The sequence below is a fragment of the Nomascus leucogenys genome, chromosome 11, assembly GCF_006542625.1.
Source record: "Nomascus leucogenys isolate Asia chromosome 11, Asia_NLE_v1, whole genome shotgun sequence".
Taxonomy (NCBI): Eukaryota; Metazoa; Chordata; class Mammalia; order Primates; family Hylobatidae; genus Nomascus; species Nomascus leucogenys.
In genome coordinates, this window is record NC_044391.1 from 92240248 (window position 1) to 92262363 (window position 22116).

General features: G+C 40.9%; 1 protein-coding gene across 4 annotated transcripts in view; it reads right to left on the bottom strand.

Moving 5' to 3' along the window:
• TNIK (TRAF2 and NCK interacting kinase) overlaps positions 1–22116 on the bottom strand; it is a 405268-nt gene that overhangs the window by 75665 nt on the left and 307487 nt on the right. For all 4 annotated transcript variants that reach the window (XM_003256453.3, XM_030822825.1, XM_030822828.1 and 1 more), the window contains 3 exons: positions 9872–9982; positions 8942–9028; positions 7669–7857 (listed from right to left, as the gene is read on the bottom strand). In XM_003256453.3, coding sequence (XP_003256501.1) covers positions 7669–7857; positions 8942–9028; positions 9872–9982 — 387 coding nt within the window. The remainder of the gene's footprint in view (positions 1–7668; positions 7858–8941; positions 9029–9871; positions 9983–22116) is intronic.

Here is a 22116-nt window from a genome sequence, read left to right on the forward strand (position 1 = left end):
CATCCTCCCTATCCCATTTTGAATCTTTCTAGAGGCAGACTCAATCAAATATACAAAGTAAGTCTGTTTTTAAACTCATACTAACCTCACATATTTTAACACAATAAGATAAGCTACAGAATGAAAAAGAGCCCTCCTGCCTCTACCGAGGAGTAATTTGAACATCTCTTCCCCCACCATGGCTGTGCAGGGTACATACAATTGGCTTTGGTTTTGAAATCCCGTGTCCCAGAAGCTTACCACACACCAAATAAGATTTGCTGCAAAAAGCTAGGAATATAAACCAGAACGTGTGTACTTTGTGTGTGCATGTGTGCTAAGTATTACATCAGCAATAATTATTTGGCTATTGCATTGAGCAAAAGAACAAAGCCAGCTTTGAGATAAGACCACAAAGAAGAAAAAGTCCCACAAAGACAGTGATAGATAAACTGAGATCAAGGCATGCAATATATCACTTTTCCAAATGCCAGACTTTTTGAAAGAAGGTTAATATTTCTAGACCACTGGAATTGGTCAAATATTATCCATTTTCTTATTTTCAAGGTAGATCATTAATAGATAAGTCATACATAAGCATCCTTCAAGTGTCTGAATTCCCACTATCCAAACCACTTGTCACCCAAAATTCAGGAACCAAATATATGCAGAGTGAGGAATACTTGTAATTATTATTTTTGGCTCTAAAATACACTGATAGCTTTAAATGTACATTAAGGGACAGCACATTAAAAACAATAGTAGAAAAGTTCGCCCCCAAAGACTCTATCTTGAGCAAAGAAACCATTTTTGAGATAAAGAATTCTTCTGGGAAGTGTCAGCAACAAGGCTCCAGTCTAAGCATCCCCACTGCTAATAGGATCACAGGCCACATGGGGCCCTAAAGCTCTCATTAGAAATGAACAGGGCAGAAACTCGGGTACTGGTTTTCACAGGCAATTAATGGATTTGATTAGTCATGTATAGATGTTGCTAATGTACTTCTAGTAAAAATTTCTTATGCTTTCTATCAGTTTACATACTAAATTCTATCATTAGTATATTTCAGTTGGTACCATTCTAAAACTATATGGCATAAGTAATTGTTATACTTTGAAAATTATTTCAGGAAAGCTCCAATGTACTGAAATTTCCTGGGTTGAAGTTCGTCCAAAGAAAATTGAAAATCTAAGAAAAGGGTTTAACAAGGAGGCATCTCATTCCGTACTTTGTCTCAAGAAAACCTAGTCCTAAAGTCTTTAGGAAAATAATGCCACCCAACTGTCTTTACACTGCAGGATCACCTTAAGAATTAGAGCAAAGGATCAAATCAAACATTGGAAGTGGCACTTCTCCTAATAACACCTTCAGATGGACAGAGAGAAAGCTGGATAGGGTATCTAGGCCAGGCCCTTTTCATTATTTTCATACTAGACAAAGTCCTGTTCCCTGGTTTATCACAACTTATGTCTACTAACTGAACAGGAGATAAATATGTGAGACAAAGAAAGTCTCCCTCCAACCCCTCTCCCATCTAGAAGAAACATACATGTGATTAAAAAGTGGAACAACAAGATATGTTTCAATGCCTGAGGATGTTCAAAAAAGTCTAGGAGCCAAGTTTCTGCTCCAACTGCCTGCTTCCAAGAAGACATAAAATGCCAGGAGCACCACTAAGAAAGTGTTCCGATGCCATCAGCTATGGAGTGTCAAGGTGCTAGACCATAACAACAAGAGATACCTGTTACAAATGATTTCACAGTAGAAGAAATTATCAGAAATACAGAGAAGGTTAGCACAGACTGATCAACTTCACTATAAAAGTATTTTTTTCTTATTAAAAAATCGTTTCAACATGAAAACTAAAATAACTTTGGAGAAGTTTGGATCGCATCCGCAAAAATGCTATACTATTTACTATAGCATTATATATAGAGAAAAAAAATAACTGTGGTCTCAGAAATAAAATTCTGCTCTAGACAGGCCTGTGTTATCCACTGCATAGCATAGGAGTAATGTCTATGGCGTCTGGTATATATAAAGGCTATACAAATATAGACAACTTAAAAATACATTTGTTAATTTCAGGATTTCCAAAACAATTTCAAAATAAATTTTTTAAAAAGTTAAAACATAAAGAGAAACACTGTATCAATGTCAATTGTCAAATTGTTTTCTATATTTTAAAACAATTTGTAGGTTACAGTGTCTCACTTTACAATAATGAATAACATCTACTGAGAATTTCAAAACAAATTTATAGAAGTAATTTTAAAACTGTTGACAGCAAATATATATTTACTATGTCATATGGGCACATTCTAATAATATTTTATAATATGTAGAGTCCATGGGGTTTAGGAAGGTCTCAGAAGGCTTTACTTAAGAATTAGTACATGGTGAATTCAACACAATCATATGGGTATTCTCTTTTTTCCCCCAACTAGACAAAACAGTTTCGTTTTTGTGTTTATTGGCAATGCTGGAGAAAGAGAAAGAAGCCAGTAAGTAACTTTTAAGTGCTCCTTAGATACTTTGCACCTGCACTCACTAGTCACATCAAGAGCTGAGTAATATAGTTGGGCAAAACCACATGGGCAGATGGTTACTGAGCAAGTCTGAGGACGCCCCTGTTCTGGGTCACCTCTGAGCACAGGGGAGACTCTCATTCATAAGGAATGCTTAAGATGCAATCTTGTCTGACTCTAAGGGCCTGGACTATTTTCCCAGATCAACTTCTTACCAATATTCCAGAAAAAGGTATAGACTGTGTGAATGGAGCACATAACTTAAAAGTAATGAAGCAAAATCTTAGAAATTTGATACAGGAAATAAAGAAGTGCTTATCTATCACCTGGGAGAGGTGGGTGAAGAGATAGGAGAGGCAAGTGAATTGGTCATATGAAATCCAGACCAAAACAAGAGACAGACACTTGTTCCTTGGGAGCTACAACAGTCTTGGAAACAAAATAGGAATATGTTGAATACCGTATTTCATTTGTATTTGTGTAGTATGTAACTTTAAATGGCATGTGCATATTCATTATTGCCCATGAGCTTCCCAATTGTGAGGCAGATGTGCAGATGAGGAAGCTGCATCTCAGGAAGGCAGGAGACACACCCTAGGTCAGGCAGGCAGGAAGTGGAAGAACTTGAACTCAAACATACTCCTTACTATTTCCTTCCAGGTCTCTCCTACATTTAATCATAAGAGAGATACACAGAAATGGAGGAAAGATATTAACTCTCTAAATGCTAGTTTGGGAACTTTATATATAAACTAACTAATATAAAAGGAAAAAGAAACCGCTTAGGTATAGAGCAGAGAAATCCGGATGGAGGAGTTTTTATATACAGTGATTTCAAAGTCCAGTGAGCTAATGGAAATCCTTTGGCCCTTATCAGATTGTTGTTTCCAAACAAACAAACACTCCAGGACTGGCATATATCACAGAAAGAGAACATAATGGAGTGTTAAAAAAATTAAATACAATCTCATGCAATACTCATGTAAACAAAGCATTCTTTCACTGCTGAGCTTTGGTACAATTTTTTTTTTAAGTATGTGGGATGGAAAGGGAAGGGGAGCCCACACAGTTATTGCCAGGCCCAGAAAATCACATGCCATTTAAGGAGCAGAAGAAAGAAAAGGAATCTCCATCATCCAAAAAGTGAGGAAGAAGACCTTCAAATTCTGCCAATGTTCAACAGAACATCATACTGATATTGTCACAGCACATACCTGACATCCATCCCAACTAAGAAATGGCAGATAATTTGAAAGCAGTGAGAATGCCCCCAACCTATTTATTTATGTATTTATTTGAAACAGGGTCTCACTCTGTTGCCCAGGCTGGAGTGCAGTGGTGCAATCCTGACTCACTGCAGTCTCGACCTCCCAGGCTCAAGTCCCACCCTCAGCCTTTGGTGTAGCTGGGACCACAGGCATGTACCACCATGCCCAGCTAATTTTTATTATTATCTGTAGAGACAAGGTTTCACTGTGTTGCCCAGGCTGGTCTCTACTCCTAGGTTCCAGAGATCCTCCTGCTTTTGCCTCCCAAAGTGCTGGGATTTTAGACGTGAACCACCACGCCCAGCTCCAAGCTGTCTTTTTAATGCAGTGACATTAATGTTCTTTTCTGGCTAAAATCTGATAATCAAGGCCAATGTGACATCCAGGACAGAAAGAATATTCAGTAAAAGGAGGGAGGGAAGAGCTCATCAAGATTTGCAAATGATTGAGCATTTTCATTTGCTCTACAATATCCAACAAATTAATCAGAAAGGTACTGAGAAATGCAGTGATCACTTGTGTTTTACAAAATGAAGAAACAAGAACAGAGAGAACAAAGCAGTATAAGAGCATTACGTTGCTGATGAAGGACTATTGATTTGGAATGAGGAAGAGGAGAAGTAGATGGAAAAGTAAGCAAAGAAGAAGAAAAAAAAAAACTTGATGAGAAGGCATAGAGCTGAGTTAGAAAACAAATGCTGGAACAGATTACAGAAGAGGTTGCAATAGGTGGAAGACAGCTAGGTGATAAATAGTCCAGACCCTACACAACAGGAGACAGTGGCATGGGCACAGAGGGTGCATTTGAAAAAAAGAAAATGGCATCCTTTTATTTTACCTCTAGAGGGTTTAACCCAGGTTTTCTTATAACTTGATAGTTAAGATACTGATAAGCTATGTTCATATCTAAAGTTTTGAAACATATATTACTACTTGGTCACTTTGAGCCCCTGCCTCCCTAATACGAGAAAAGACATTTGTAAATAATGCTTTACATAAAAAGTTCATACATTGCTGATGAGAAGCATTAAAAGATCAAGAATATAAAGATCCTCGCACTCATTTTTATTCCTGTTTTAAGAAGTGGGTGTTAAAAATGATGACTCAAACCAAGGCTGACAATTATTGGTTCTTATTTATACGTCGATTGCTCCCGTCCTAAATTTAGCACTGTCACTCTCCTTCTATCAACTAAATGTTTCATCTTTCTTCTAAAATATGATCACCCACTCTTAAGACTTGGGAACTGTTTCACGAACAGACAATGGTTAGTTGGAAGCTGGATTATGTTAACCACACCCAGGAGCAGAGGACTAAATATGAAATCTCCCAAGAATGTTCCCATATATTTGTGGAAATGCATGAAGCCCAAAGGAAGCACACCAGATGCCAGGAAGCCAGGGACCTTGGAAGATGTCACCCACCAGAGATGGCCCAGATTTATGGTGACTGGGAAACCTCACATCAGGAGCGCTTGATGACTCAGGCATGTTGTTTGCACGCTCAAATGCTGTGTTTCTTTTACTGCTAGGAGCCTGACCAGGAAGCATGAGGGAATTAAGAGGTCTAGAAAAGTGCCTTGATGACATCTGCAAAGATCTGCCCCCAGGAATGCCATGTCTCCTGAAAGCTTGGGAGCTAAGAACTAGTTCTGAATAGAGAGGACAAGCCAGTAAATTTAGTGATGAGGACAAATAGCAACTGGAAAACAATGAAGTCAAGGTAGACAAGTTCAAATCACAAGGTGCTGGGTAGAGGCTGAATGAAGGAGGTGAAAACTGTTCCATGCTTTTCCCCCTCTTCTGGTACATTTGTGCGTGAGGGAACTGTCTAGGGGAAAGAAGAAATTCCGGAATGGTTTGCACAAAATCATCTTTTCCAATGGGATCTGTAGGTGTCCCTCTCCTAAATTCATGGTTGGGGCTGGAAACACTGAAAGCCAAGTGGTCATGCATCAAGGAGAGGTCGCTTAGCGATGAAGCATTTCTTAGAAGAGTAGAAGCACTTGTAAAGATACATGAGTTCATGCTCTTCCCTGCCCCAAGGTCTACATGAATCTCTAAGGCCCTCCTGAATTGCAGTAATGGACAACTCGGGGCTTGTCACTTTGGAGATGTTGGGAGAAGACACACAAATGACCTTAGATCCTAACTCTCGAGTTGGGCTACATCCTTGGGAGCGAGATCACCTTGGAGATCTTACTATGGTCCTCGAGACTTCCTGAGGCTTCAGTTGTTCTTCCAAACCAAGTCTAATAGGACAAGCTGGTCCATCTTTCTTCCATGTGTGATGCTCAAACAGGAGTCTTGATCTGGAATCATTAATTCCTGCAGGTGCTACTGACATTAGCTTTGTAGAGGCTAGTTTTTCAGTTGTCTGAACACCTGCCATGGTCAGGAGCTATGGGTCTGGCTTAGCTGAGGATTTCAACTTGGCATGGCTAGGAAATGGTTTAGCAGTAGAGGAAGGTGGTGCATCTCTGCCAGCCAAGAAGCATGTCAGCTGCTGTTTAGCAGCACAGTGATTTTGCTTAGCTGGAAGAACAGGTGGATTATTAAGGGGTTGATGCTGTACCTGGGAGTAGGATCACAAAATTGAATTACTGATCTAAGAGAAAGAGGCAGATGTTAGAGACATAGGTAAATATGGATCATGTTTACAGATATAAGGGAAAGTGATAAAAAATTCTTCATCACAAATCAAAACAATTTTTCCACACACTTAGTTTAAGTTTTAGAAGAAAAAAGTTATTTTCACCAAAAAAATACATGATCACTCTAAAGGATTTAAACAATATGTAAAAGTACAAAAAAGTTTTTAAAAATCGATTTTTTTTTTTTACTTTCTGCTCCCATAAACCACTATCAATAACATTAGGACAACATTATGTCAAGCATTTTCTGTACATATGTCAGATAGGTTAGACAAATACAAAGAATTATTTTCATAGAAATAGGATCTTATGTAAGAAATCTGGTTCTAGTAATATTGTATTCTAGATAACTTGAAAAAAGCGTGAGCTATCAATATCTAAAGATTCTAGATAAAAATACAAAATAACCCCAAAACATCCTTTTAAATGACTAGCTATGATCACCATAAAATAAAGGAAATCACTAGATGCTAGAAATAATGATTGAACTAAAAACCAGCATGTTACGCACATGACCTCACACAGTGACTCCCTGGAAAGGTTGCTGATTTGGTTGGAGTTATTTTGTTTGTTTGCTCTACCTGTCTGGCTATCACCCTTTTTTCCCTCCCATCCAAGCAGTTTTTATTAAAATAGCTCAACATAGCGCTAAGTTCCTGAAAATCCTTTCTTAGTCTAGTAGTTAAGCAAATGAAGGAAGTATGTGTAGAAGAAACACTAATGACCTCTGATCCTAAAAGTGAATATACCACCACCACAAGTCTGAGGTCAGCTGTGCATCTGCTGGTAGTATCACAGTGAACAAAGTTATGTTAGCGACAATATTAATGATCAGTAACAGGGTCCAGGCGTGGGCAGGAACTGATTCTTCCTAGATTTCTATAAATCCTTAATCACATTATTCAACAAAAAGGTCACTAAAAATCCTCCATGCCACAAATTCAATTGGATGAGTATCAGAAAAAAGGTTTTTTCTATCTTCTGTTATTTCCTATAAAAGTCCATTGCAACCACAAAGATATACAAAAAAACAAAACAAAACAAAACTCACAAATGAAGGAAGGTATCTTGCCATTTCTCTACAGAAATAATGTTACAGTTCTTCCAAAAGCAAAGCATGTGTCTTATGATGAATTGTTTTCCAACTTTGCAGCACTGGGTTAAGTCTCCACTTCTACCAGACAAACTCATTAGAGTCAAAAGCCTGGCCAACAGGGTGAGGCTACACTTGCTTACTTACCTCCTTGGCCCATGCTGGCTTCTCACTAGGACTCATTCCTTCTTTGTAATGGTACAGTGGCTTCTTCTCCACAGGCCTCTGCTCCTGCCGCTGATGCTGAAGGGAAACTAAGTAGTCTCTTTCTTGCTTTAGCTGCCTCTGCAGTCTTTCTGCTTGTCTCTGTTCTTCCAGTTGTTTGCGCTTATATTCCTGTCCAGATCAGGAAAGAGGAGCAAAGAAAAGGCCAATTATCACATAGAAATCATCGGCCAGTACCAGTTAAGCATGCAATGGAGGCAAAATAATGCTAAATAACAAAGGATCTTAATACTAATAGAATGACAGAAGGATGTCAGGATGTGCCACAGAAATAAGCTACTGCCTTATGTTAGTATCTACACAAGAATGTGTCATTTAATGAAAATGCTATTGCTTTAAAATGGCAATCCCTACCGAACCCCATCAATTACAAAATGACTTGTCCCTGATGAATTACAAGTGACAAAATGGCAATAATGAGGACATTTAAATGGTCAGCATACAACCCCTAGAAAAAGTCACCCACTTCCTGATCTAGTAATTAAACCACTCAAACATGTACAATTAAGTACAAACTACATAAGCAGCCAAAGATAGTGCCTAAATCATCTTTCATTTAATAAAACTTGGACCTACAAAGGCCATTAGCAAGCTTATGTACAGGCTAAAAAATATCAGAATGCCATTAAATAAAAAGTTCAGTTTTAAAAAATACACTAAAAAGCCCATCTGGAGAGCAGGGCTGTAATAATAAGAAAGTACTGTACTTCAAGTGGAAGCTGCATGAGCAAGGGACACAAAATGTTCCCATCATAAGGGTAAAGCTAATAGTCTGCAAATGAAATATGACCGTAGAGCTGATGGGTTCTTATGGGAGAGGTGCATTTTGCTGTGATTGTATTCCAGCATGTTGCAAATGGCTTTAAAAATTACTCTGCAATAAACACAGTGGGTCTCAAAAGTTTGTACTTATAATAAGGCTGGATTCATACTCAAGTTTTACAAATAAATGGAGTTAATAAAGAATGCATAACAACTGTATTAAATGTATTAGGACTCAGCAAAATCAATCAGAAAATGTATTAAGTTTCTATGAGGTTTTTGAGGTCCCTGAGGCTTGGAAGATCCCCTCTTCTGGACTGGCACGTTAGAAGGACACACACAAACACACACACACACACACACACACGCACACACACAAACACTTGCAAGATGAACACAGAGCAGGTCAGCTGGCTCTTGGCTTTCCCATTACCAGAAGTAGAGCTTGTTCATGCAGTAGCTGCTGCTGCAAGATCTCTAACTGTCTCTGCTCCTCCTCTAACTGTCGCCTGATGTATTCCTGGAGAGGTAGGCAGCAGAGAATTCAGAGGAACAGAAAGAAAGAGAGAAATGAACCAGTAATTTCAAAGGCGACAAGAGCCGCTAAGTAAAGTGTAGAAGGAAGGAGGGGAAAAATACCCAAATACCTCCTTACAAAGCAGGAAGAGTATGTCACATGGAAGCAAATGCATTTCAACATAATGAAAAAGCACAAGCCCCTCTACCTGCAACAGCTGACTGAGACGTCTCAGCAATTTACTGCTACTACTTGGTTTTAACAAGCCCAGCTACATGTTAAAGCTTTTCATTACAGGTTCCTCTCTTTATGGACTACCTGGAATTAACAATGCTATAAAGTTCAGAGGCTCCTATGCAAGCAGCAGGAATAAGACAATTGTTGAATACCATCATGCACTGTCTTTGTAATGGAACCATCCTGCAGAGTTTCACTGTGCTGTCAGAATGTGATTCTAGCAAAGAGAGAGGGGCCTGCATCAATGACTCAAAGTCATAAAGACCAGAGATAGCATGAGTAGAAAAGTTCTTCTGAAGCAGTGAAAGAGTGGGACTTGGCTGATTTTTCATGCTTCAGTGCTATCTTCAAATCAGATACCGAGGGTTGGGAGAATCGGAAGATCTGGGTATGTCAGGGAAGTCTGTCTGGGTAGAAAGAAAGGCTGAATAGGTGGGCATTGCCAAGGCTGTGCATTTGACTTCTTGAATAGGTGAGCATAATTGCTTGAGGAAGAGTAAAAACCCATGTAAACTGAGCATTCCTCAGAAAAGGTGACCCACACCCCAGAGATAGCTGGTGCTGGGGTTCCCGGGGGGCCATCAGTGGGGCTCCTGGTCCCAGCTGTACCTGTTCATGCTCCGCACGCCTCCTCTCCTCCTCCCGGCGCATCTGCTCCTCATAATGCCGGCGCTGCTCCCTCTCCTGCTGCTTCCGCAGCTCCTTCTCTCGCCTTTGTTGCTGTGGGGCAACAAGCAGACAACCATGAAGGCAACAGGCCCCGGTGGGGGGTGTCAGGGAGCCAGCAGGAAAAGCTGTTGAACCCCAGACATGAACTTGTAATGAGAGATGCCTAAATGCTCCAAGGCTCTTCTCTCCTGGGTTGTTGGAGACACTGGCAGGCAAGGGGTGAGAGAGAGATTCAGTGTCATGCATAATACACTGCCATTTACCATGTAAGTGGACTCTCACCAAGAAGTTCCTGTTAAGTATGTTCTCCCCACGGCTGGTGAGGGTTTTCAAGTCAGGGGTAGAAAACGCCAATGCAAAACAGGTTATTTATTACATATCATCAAGTTGTTTATGAAATTACTTCACAATGCTTAAGTCATTCAATCTTTTTAACACCACGTAACACAAAAATTTCATAGAGTATGTAAAAATCAGAGAGGTGAAGTGACATATTCAAAGCCATACAGAATTGATGGCAGAAGGTGCAATAGGATTTACTGACTCCCACCTAGTCTGCTGCCTTTTCTCATATATCATGCTGCCTGTCTGTGTTTTCTGGAGTATTCATTATTAAGTGTCAATTTCAAGTTCTTGCTCGAATAAGACCCTTATGCTTGGGAGCCATCATAATCATCATTGTCGTCATCAGTCATCGTCATCACCTCATACAATTACCATGCCTCCAACAGTGGACAGTGTGATAAGCAGCTTACATGCTTTATTTCATCTTCACAAAAATAAGTAGATGTCATTATTATCTCCATTTTATCTGAGAAAACTGAGGTATGGAGAGATTAAGTAATTGTTCAAGGTCACACCCAGTAAGTGGCAGAGCTTGATTTCAAAGCCAGACAATGTGACTCCAGCATCTGAGCTCAATCATTACAGAAGACCAAGAAGCCAGAGGAGTGATAGAAAGATCACAAAGCATCTGGCTCTTCATTATACTCTCAGGAAAGGAGAACATTTTAGAAGTTAGAACTCGGCCCAGCAGTTACAGAAGCCAGTGGTTCTCAAGTAGGAGCAGTGCCATTACCCCTCCCTGGAGCATTTGCAACTGTCTAAGGGCATGTGAGGAGGATTTTTGCTGGTTCTGATGACTGAGGAGCATGACTGGCATTTACCATGAGAGGCTAGTGATGCCAAACATCCTGCAATGCACAGGATTGTCACATATTACCAAGTCTTTTCCCATACATCATGGCATTAGTGCGCCTTTTGAGAGAGGCGGCTGACCCTTTGTGTCAGATCCTTTATTGGCTTTGGGATTTCTTTTTCCTCATATACGAAGTTCAGAGGAGACATACCAGGGGGCCCATTCCCTTGTCACATTCTCAACAAGACTTCACTGCATGGCTTAGGAAACATGAGGTACCCAGAGTAGAATAAATTGTGACTGTCTCGCACTGAGAAGTTAGCCCTACACAACCAGGGAGATAGTTTTGTACACAAGTTCTGTGTCTCAGCCCCAGCTAAACCAACCACAGATATTCAGAATGCCAGAGAAGCCCATGTGGAAGCCTTCCCGATGGAGCTCCTACAGCAATCCTCTGGACCTGCTGTCTTCCAATAACCTCTGGGTCTTGGGAGATAAGCTGTATCTCTTAAGACTCAGTTTCTGTCACTTCCAGATCAACAATGATTTTTCCATCTTTGATTGCAGGCGAGGGAGAGCTATTGGAGGACTTCATGCAGCCAAATGACTTGATCAGACTTGCATTTTCAAAAGGCCTCCCCATCAGCCATGGAAAGCAGCAAGACTAGAAGCTGAAAAGCAGTGCAAGGCCATTCTGTGGATCTAGGCATAAAATGATAGGGCATTGATGATTTCAGCAAAGGCGGGATGAGAGTCCATGTTTATAATCACTGCTGAGGATGGCGACACAGCCAAGAGGAATAAAGACTAACAACTATACAGGTTGCTGGTCATTCTAATAGGACTTCAGTGGACACCAATTAAGAAACAGAAATTAGAATTAGGCCAAAATAAAATAGGCAGAATTTGGTGACGATAGGTTGTAGGAGCGCAGGTGAAGTCCCCCGCCAAGGGGCACAGTGGACGATGGGATAGAGAAGAGCAGGAAAAGCAGGAGTGGGGTGGGTACCAGCATGAGGCAAGTCCCAGACATGTGAGTATTTGTTTTATAGAAAAATAATACAGGAAGATGCGAGTAGAAAACATCAGCATAGGCACCGACTGAATAATTTGGATTACAGACCCAAAACAGAGACATTTCCAATACTCAACCAAAGTGAATCAGTGCCAGCACAGAGAATAAAATAATTATGTGTACAGATCTGGATCCTGGCAGGAAATAGCCCTAATTTAGCTAACATTTCAAATTTCTTACTCCAACCATCCGTCTCTTTCTTAAGGAAAGGAAAATAATCAAGCCCTTTGAAGAGTTAGCTGATTTTCATGTGAAGGATTTGTACATTTTGAACCCCTTTGCCAGGAATCAATACTGTTTTATAATTACATGGCACTCAGGTCCCTGTGCAAGGTGTATACAGTATTGATTGCAACTCAAGAGCGTCTGGGCTTCCCCAGTACTCTGTAGTTTCTGAGAAAGACACTCAAAAGTAACTAATAATTAATAACGATCTCACTCGGATCAGCTGCCGCTAACACATGGAGGCATCTGCCAGGGCTTTGGTTCCTGTGGTGAGGTTGGAAAAAGAAATCACTTTCCCAACCTTCTGAGGGCACCCTGCCAATTTCCAGCTGCTGTGTCTCAATGTTAATGCCATTCTTGAAAAGATATTTGCTTTCTCTCCTCCTGTGCATGGAGCTGTATGAGGGAGGGGATATAAAAAAACATATCAATGCAAGACCAAGTTCCTGGCCTCAGGCAGACACCTTTACAAAGCTTTGATGACTCTTGCTAGAAGCAGCTCTCTGAGGACAAGGCCAGTGCTTGATTTCTGCTGTACCCCAACCCCTCACACGGGGGCCTGGCACCTGGCAGGTGCACCTAAGAGTTTGTTGAGCTGAACAGAGTAAGAAACTTGAGGGAAAAGACAACATAGTATCCTCTTAAATTTCTTTGTAGAATTTTCCCTCCTATCAATACTGATGGTATGGCCCCCTTTCCATAAAGGTATGGAACCATAGTATGGTTATTTGAATATATCTTACCAACTTTGCAATCTAGATTGAGAGCTGTTTGTGGGCAAGATCTCTGTTCCACCTGTTTTTATCTCGCATTGTTTCCGTATCAGGCCAGCCACCAATGATATTTGTTGTGTTGAATACTGCAAACTGGATAAGTAATAGAAGAGAGGAAAGCCCTGCAGAGCTTTGTACCAGACCTTTACTCTTTAATGCCCTCCTTAAGTAGCTCTTATTGGCAGGAACATTCTTTTATATTGAACACAGACAGAACTGGAGAATGTTCTTCTAAGAAGAGTCACCTACAGTTGGCACTGGCATGTACCTGTTTGCCATCTTAGAGAAAGGCATGAAAAATAAAATAAGGGAATAAGAGTCTAAACTGGAAAAAAAGGGAAAGGGGAGAATCAAATAGCATTCCTAGATCTTATTCAGATTATACATAATGAAGATAGTGGTCCTGCTATCAGAAAAGAATGGCTTAAACCAACTACTCTAAAACTGTTGGCAGATTCTCCACCTATATTGAACTGCCTAGAAGTATATTTTCATCCATGTCTTCTTGTAGGCATTGCCAAAAGATATATTCCTTAAAATTGGACATTCAGTGGCTTCTTAAAAGTTTCTTAATTTTTTTTCCGGTGGGGAGATGATGGATAGAATCTACTGTTAAAGTTTTCCAGGCCCTAACAATTGTTACCTTACTCTATGGAGCAGATAATCAGGGACTTCATGTCCCTTTTGTCTTCTGTTGATGTTCACCAAGGATGATTTCTTTTTAGGACAATTCCTTTTTATTTTTATTTTAAAATATTTTAAATTTCTTATTTTAAACATTAGAGAAAGGCATGAAATATTTAAAAGTTCTTAAATATTTATGATTGACATGTAATAATTGGACATATTTATGGGGTACAATGTGATGTTTAGATACATATATAAATTATGTAATGATCAAGTCAGTGTAATTAGCATATCTACCATCTTAAACGCTTATCATTTCTTTGTGATGAGAGTATTCAAAAACCTTTTATAGCTATTTTGAAATATGTAATACATTGTGAATTTCAGCCATCCTCTTATGCAATAGAACACCAGCACTTATTCCTCTTGTCTACAGCTTTGCACCCATTGACCAGTCTGTCACCACTGCCCCCTGCCAATCCTCTGGTAACCACTATTCTACTCTTTCCTTCTATAAGAGTGACATCTTAGATTCCACCAGTGAGTGAGATCATATGGTATTTGTGCTTCTGTGCCTGGCATCGTTCACTTAATATAATGTCCTCCAGGTTCACCTACGTTGCTGCAAACAACAGAATCTCACTTTTTTATGGATGAATAGTACTTCATTTTATATAAGTACCACATTTTCTTTATTTACGCATCCACTGATGGACACTCGGGTGCATTCCATATCTTGTCTACTGTGAATAGTGCTGCAATAAACAAAGGAGCACAGCTTTTTTTTTTTTTTTTTTTTTTTTTTGAGATGGAGTCTCGCTCTGTCACCCAGGCTGGAGTGCAGTGGTGCAATCTCGGCTCACTGCAAGCTCCGCCTCCTGGGTTCATGCCATTCTCCTGCCTCAGCCTTCCGAGTAGCTGGGACTACAGGCACCCGCCACCACGCCTGGCTAATTTTTTGTATTTTCAGTAGAGATGGGGTTTCACCGTGTTAGCCAAGATGGTCTGGATCTCCTGACCTCATGATCCACCTTCCTTGGCTTCCCAAAGTGCTGGGATTACAGGCATGAGCCACCGCACCCGGCCACAGCTATCTCTTGAACACACAGACTTCCCTTCCTCTGGCTATGTACCAGTGGTGGGATTGCTGGATCTGGGGATCTACTGGAGGCAGTTTTGATCCTCCCTATGAACGCTCCCCTCACGCTACCTCTAGGTGGAGGCTGTGTGGCTGCACTTTCAAGCATGTGAATTTGTTAGTTAATTTTAATGAGGGAATAGCAATTTTGTCCCTGTTATTCAGGAGGCCCTCAAAGGTAATACATTTATCCCAAATTGGCTATGTAGAATTTTTGCTGTTTAAATTCCTTGCAGAGAATATCACCTCAACCCTTAAATTCTGAATTGTTATTAGAGGTCTAGTTTTAAGAAATAATCCTCATGCATATTCCTCACAAGGGCTGTGGAGTCAGTCTTTCCTTTTTTTTTCTTTAAGTGCTCTTCTTAGATTACTTTAGATAAGCAGAAAAGTACGCATCTACACCAGGGTGTTCTAGTTCTCATAGAAGTGACTTTGATGAACTGCAGTGCCATGAAATTGCATTTTATGATGTCTTCAAAATAGCTGAATAAAGCTAACCACTGCATTTATGCCAGGAATATTACCTCAGACATTATTCATTGCACTACTTACTAGGCAAGTTTATAGTTTTTGGTGCGATCTCAGAAAGCTTGCCTGAGTAACTGGTATACTCTTATCTGATGGACAACATGAATCTCAACCACTTCACATCTGTCTCTTTTCTTGAGTGTCAGGCCTAAGAGCAGATTGGTGACCACCCCAGGCAACAGCGCTGGATGCCACGTTGTGCAGGCATTCTGTGCACTGACCCCGCTCCTGCCTGCATCTTCTTTCTCCTTTCTACTTTATATTCCCTTCTACGTTGTCTTCTTGTTTATTTTACTTTTAATTGCTGTATTAATCTCTTTAAGCCACCTTAAGTCCTCCTTTTGGGATGAGGAAAATTCATAAAGAAGAATATAAGCCAAAAAATGAGAAACAAACCTTGGCCCTGGTCCATCTTTTATATACATCACATTTCCCATTATATGGACTCAAGTGATATCCACATCTGAGAATTAGTATCCTATAGCTGCAATGCAATGTGTCACTGGGAGAGAGGAGTAGGCAAGAGAGGCAACAGGGCTTGGGGAAAAGAATAAAATGGTTTGGAAACAGACTAGATTCTGGTCCTGCACTGCCACCAGTATGAACACTGAAGACCACATAGCAGCGCTCTGTAAATATGTGTTTGATGGCCGGGTGTGGTGGCTTACACCTGTAATCCCAGCACTTTGGGAGGCCAAGGCAGGCAGATCACCTGAGGTCAGGAGTTCGAGACCAGCCTGGCCAACATGGTGAAAACCCGTCTCTACTAAAAATACAAAAATTAGCCGGGTATGATGGTGCGTGCCTGTAATTCCAGCTACTTGAGAGGCTGAGGCAGGAGAATTGCTTGAACCTGGGAGGCAGAGTTTGCCGTGAGCCGAGATCGTGCCTGGGTGACAGAGTGAGACTTCGTTTAAAAAAAAAAAAAGATGTATGAGTGAATGTTGTTTGACCTTGAGTAAGTCACCTTCAGCTAAACTTTCAAGGAGGGGGTAGATTAAGTAATCTTGCAAATGTGTTCATTCTAAGAGTCTGAGTAAGGTTATGCTACATTGCAAAGCAAAAATCTAACCATTCAGAGTGAAACGAAGCAGAATTCTTATTTGCCCTTGGAGAGCTCCTGTTGCTTTTCATCTTGGGTGACCCCCTGAAAGCGGTGAGAGGAAACCCCACTGTGACTGCGGAAGACCTGAGTTGGCCCCCAGAGGACAAGAAAATGGCTGGTGCAAGATCAAGTCAGGCTTCTTGGGAAGTACCTCAAACCATCCCCTCCACCCAGGGGCTCTCTGTTCAAAGATACTCAGAATGAAAGGACCCAGTTGTGGTCTTTTGAATTGACTGCACATCACACATGCCCCTCACTTTAAATAGGACTGTTCTGTATAAGCTTCACGGGAGCTATACTTGTGATGAGAGGTATTCCAGCTTCTGGGCATTCCATTTTCCCATTTAACATTGCTAAAGTTTTAGTTTTGGGAACATCATTGCAAACCAATGACTATAGGGTAAGGGCATGATTCCTTGTGACTAAAACTGGGGTTCCAAACCATTTTTTATGTAAGGACACAAGAGTGATGGGGAAGCAGTCTGGCACCTCTGAATTCACTATATGACAATGAAATAAAAACAAAAAGAATAATAACTATGAATAATAATGAAGAACACTTATGTAGTGCATCCTATGATGCCAAGCACTGTACTCATATTAACTCATTTAATTCTCACCAAAACCCTTTGAGGCAGGTAATACTGTCATCACCCCCATTTGACAGATAAGGAAACTGAGGCACATCCAGGCCAACATCTTGCCCAAGTTCACTCGGTTGGTAAGGGCAAGGCCAGGACTTATATTCTGTGCCTGGCTCTTGCCATGCTGCCTCATTTGGGTCCACAAGAAGCAGGTTGACACATGGTATATACAAAGTAAAAGATACTCTCTAATGCTTTTTAAAGTTGCCATTTCCCCCTCTTTCTATCTTTACTTGTTACCTACCTTAACTTGTTACCTACCTTAAAGCTACCATAGCTTTCCCAGTGTTCTCAGAAATAGTAATCAGAGAACACTGGGAAAGCTCAACAGGCTGGATATAACTCATTCCTTTCTTTCTACACCTACTTTACACCATGAGAGATAAACTATCCAACCTACCCTTTGAGAGCTTTCCTGAAAAATTACTGCCTAAATGAAGCCTCTTCTTTGTGCTCACAGGCCAACTTTTGATTAGCCGACAGCCCCATGGCTAAGCACTGTCAAGTACAGGTGTGCAAACTGGTCTTTGCAGACACAGAAACAGGCATGACAATTCTAAACAGACTGAGCTTCACGGAGGCGTGCGGAAGAATTCTCATCCTGCCTCTTCCATGGATGCTAGTCAATGTGATTATTCACAAACTCCTTAATGTCTCTGAGCCTCAGTTTCTCCAGGGAGAACAACCACATGCGATTTCCTGGGTGTCATACAGAGGAGCAAGAATGGCCTGATGGACATCCCTAGTACCTACGACTCTGAATGTTAGTGCGAAAGTCAAATGCAGATGAAATCCCCAAATTCCTTCTGTCGTCATTCTGAAGCCTTAGTATGAGACCCTCAGACTGAGTCCTATGAAGACAAGCCAGTTATAAACCAGTTTATTAATACAGTGTTTACAGAGAGGGCCACTCCAGTACTCCCCAGATGATACTAAAGATGCTAACTTATATGTAGAAAGGTTGCAGGAACTGGTAACATTTGTAGAAAAACATTAATGTCTTCACACATTTCTAGGGCAGAGATGCAGGGAATTTTAGTTTTATTTGGCACAACCTGTATTAATGCAGGGATATCACAAGAACTTGAATCAATGAAAAGATAAATTTTCCAACATTAGGAGTTGTTCAAAAATAGAATGTGCTGCCTCAAGCCCACGGACATACAAGGAAAGATTATATGTTAAACAGGTTAGATAACTCTGTTTGAAGAATATTGCAAAAGGAATGCTTGCTTTGAGAGAAGAATTGGCTGAGATCACTTTTGAGGTTCCTGATGTTCCCCAGCCTCTATGATTCTATAAAACCACTCACTAAAGAAAACAAGAGTCAAAATAAAAGCAATTCAATTTAAATGCCATGTGAAATAAGATTTCATATGAAACTATTTTGTTGTCATAGTTCTATGGTTAGGAATAACTAAGAAGACTGTGAATACACAGAACATGTAGACTAGATGTAATAAAGGTGGTTCTGTGAAGACCCTAGACAATGGAAGGTAGGTCTGTGTGATGTCCATTGCATGCAGGCACTAAAAAGCCATCCCTGCCTTCCATGCAAGGTGTACTCTAGATACACCAAGGATCAGCAACTGCCTAACTCCAGGTTTTTTTCAGTATGAAATGCTGTTAAGTATAAAACACTAGCGTACTCTACCTTCCTATGTCTTAAAAGCGTAGGCAGGAGCCTGGGCAAAAGGACTGCAGATTTCAGTAGCATTTTACACTACAAAATAGGGATGTCAGCCCAACTGCCGCACTGTGGCAGGAAACCCCTCCCATCACAGGATCCAGGTGACAAAGCGGACAAAGTCAGAACTCCTTTGGCACAACACATAAGTTAGAACAAGAAGCCCTTTTGGGAACCACTGGGAGGTGGGGTTTCCTTATATCCATGCAGATGACACGGCTCCCTGAAACACAAGTGTGATTTACATGTGCATGCGATTACTGACCATTATCCAAAGCCCATGGGCACGCTTTGTCCTGGACAATGAGCATCTGGTTTGCCAGGATGGTTCCCAGCTGTTTCATAATTTCTGTTCAGTTACTGAAATAACAGAGCAAAAGCCCAGCTAGAAAGTGTTCAATCTTGTGTTGATGCTAATGACATCCAGGAATAAAAAGCTGCGCTGCCTCCAGCTAGCCAGCCACTGCTCACAGGACACACTGGGACACCTGTGGTTAATGATTAAGTGAATTAAGGGCCACTTCTCGGCAGTGCTGATGTGTTCACACTCCAGGCTCTGAGACGGGGGAATTATTCTTGCTCACAGTGCTTTCCTCTGGCTTGGGGCCTGGGAGTGTGGTCCAGTGGGTAGAAATGCTGCACTGGTAAAAACCCACACGATTTTCCTGTCTCCTGCTTGTGCCCACTGTACTTGCTCAGGCTGCATTCAGCGTCAAGCCCTCACCCTGGAAAGAGATGACCCAGGGCAGCAATAACAAAGCAGGTAATGAGAAGCAAGATTCTTCCCTTCACATGTAACACTCTCCTTGAACTTATTCAGGTGTTTACTCAGTGCCAGGTACTGTTCTAAGTGGTTTGTATGTATTACATCCCATTTTATAAATGGTCAAACTGAGGCATAGAGAAGTCATGTCTTGCTCAAAATTACAAAGGCAGTAAGTGGCAGAGCTGAGATTCAAACCCGGGCAATGTCTTACTGAACTGCCACGTTCTCACCTTTTTGGTGAAAGGGTCACTCGGAAGGTACTATTTCCTTGATGCAAGAAACTTGTTATTCACTCAGCACAAGATCTCTGTTTCTTATGAACTTTATTTAGATACTGTTAGCAAATGAAATTTCATGCAGCCACTTGGTGGCAATGATGGGATCATAATTATGCAGTGTTGGAAATGACAGCAAGAAATACTGATGAGATAATCCATCAGAAGGCAGTTTCTCCAGGGGAAGGTCGTCTAGGTTTCACTGGGAAAAGGAGACTTCCCAAGGTGGCAGTTGACCCTACTAAACAAGCTAAACAAGACATCCGCAAAAGGATGAAGAATGGGCCACCTCCTTGTCCTGACGAGGCCAGGACTGCAGGCTAAGTCACCAGCAGATAGACAGCCCAGTAAGACATAATGAAAATGTGCTCTGGAAAAACGCCTTCAAAAGGGGATGAAAAAGTCAAGGTTTTACACTAAACAGGGAAGGCACATTAAGGAATTAAGGAAGACAGGGAATGGGGAAATGCTATCTATAGACAGCACCATTAAAATGAAAAACAAAATTAACAGTACTATACTTTGAAATCATCAGTTCCAAAATAACAATAAAATATTCACCCAGGAATATCAATCCAGTTTTTGTGTTAGGCATTGTGCCAAGTCCTCTGTATTTATGGTTTCATTTACTTCTCAACAATCCTGAAAAGTAAATATTATTTTACCAAATGTGCATGTAAGGAAGCTGAGGTTCAGAGAGGTTAAGTAATTTGCCAAAGACCACACAGCTAGGATTAAATCTTGGCCTTGGCCTGTAAAGATAGTGTATTTTACCTCTACATGAACCTAAAGTTGGCCATCTAAGAACTATTAGACATTTATTGCTCTTAATGATATAACTGAATTCCTCCCAGTATTATAACACATATTCTTCCCGAAGCATGGAAAGAAGCTTACCTATTTACATTTATTTTAATAAACCCAAAAAGGTTTTACTGTAGCACATAAAGGAGTTCAAACTTTGGAAATTTGTTTCTTGACTTTGGTCAAAGGCACCTACACCAATAACAAGAACAACTCATATTTATTGAGGGCTCACTATGTGTTAGTGATGTTGGCAGGCTTTCTATGAATTAACTCATTGAATTTTCACAGCAGCCCTGCGAGGTAAATGCTATTGTTATTTCTTGCTTTACAGATGAGGAAACTGTAAAACAGGAAAGTTAAAAAACTTACTCAGGTCACACGCCTAATAAGGAAGAAAGCTGGGATTTGACCCCTGGCAGTCTTAGGTTCTAGAGTCCATGCTGTTAACCAAAATACAATGTCACTCTCTACCGAATTTTGCCAAATGCTCTGCTGTCCCAGGACTTTCCAGAGCATCAATATGCTGTCCTACACTGTGATTCTTAAAGAAACTTGCAGCTTCCCCACCACCTCACCACTCTTTTGTGGGTGGAGGCTGTCTAGGAGCGTTTGGAGGAAGCTACTAAGGTTCCAAAGAACAACCTTCCACACCAGCGGCTTCTCTGGGTTTGGGCTTCAGCTTGCACAGCTGAACTGCTGTGAGACTGGCTTGGTTACCCTAAGAGAAGAGTGAATGGTGACTAGGCACGGTGGTTCACGCCTGTAATCCCAGCACTCTGGGAGACCAGGACAGGCAGATCACTTAAGGCCAGGAGATTGAGACCAGCCTGGCTAATATGGTAAAACCCTATCTCTACTAAAAACACACAGACTAGTTGGGCGTGGTGGAGCATACCTGTAATCCCAGCTACTCGGATGGCCAAGGCATAAGGATTGCTTGAATCTGGGAGGCGGAGGTTGCAATGAGCTGAGATGCTCGTGCCACTGCACTCCAACCTGGGTGACAGAGTAGACTACATCTCAAAAAATAAATTAATTAAAAAAGAAAAAAGGAAAAATGTATGGTAACAGAGAATGTGAACAAAAAGCTGACAGCAAATGGATGAGTATGGAATTATGAAGAATTCCAACACAAGCATAAGGTGGGTCTCGTTAGAAGTATTTAAGCTGAATTTGACCAGTCCTCAAAAGTGAGGTCTGTCCAGCTTTTGGCAGTCAATAAAGTTATTTTATATCCAGTTTTCTGGTTAATCCTCAGGACAACTTTGGTGGTGGGAACAAGCTTTGCTACTGACATCCCTGTAGAGCTCAGGCAGTGGAGGTGTGGGGAGAATAAGAACTGCCAGGGCGCGCAGATAGTAGTAGTACATGGTGGCCCTCAAAAGTTGATGTCT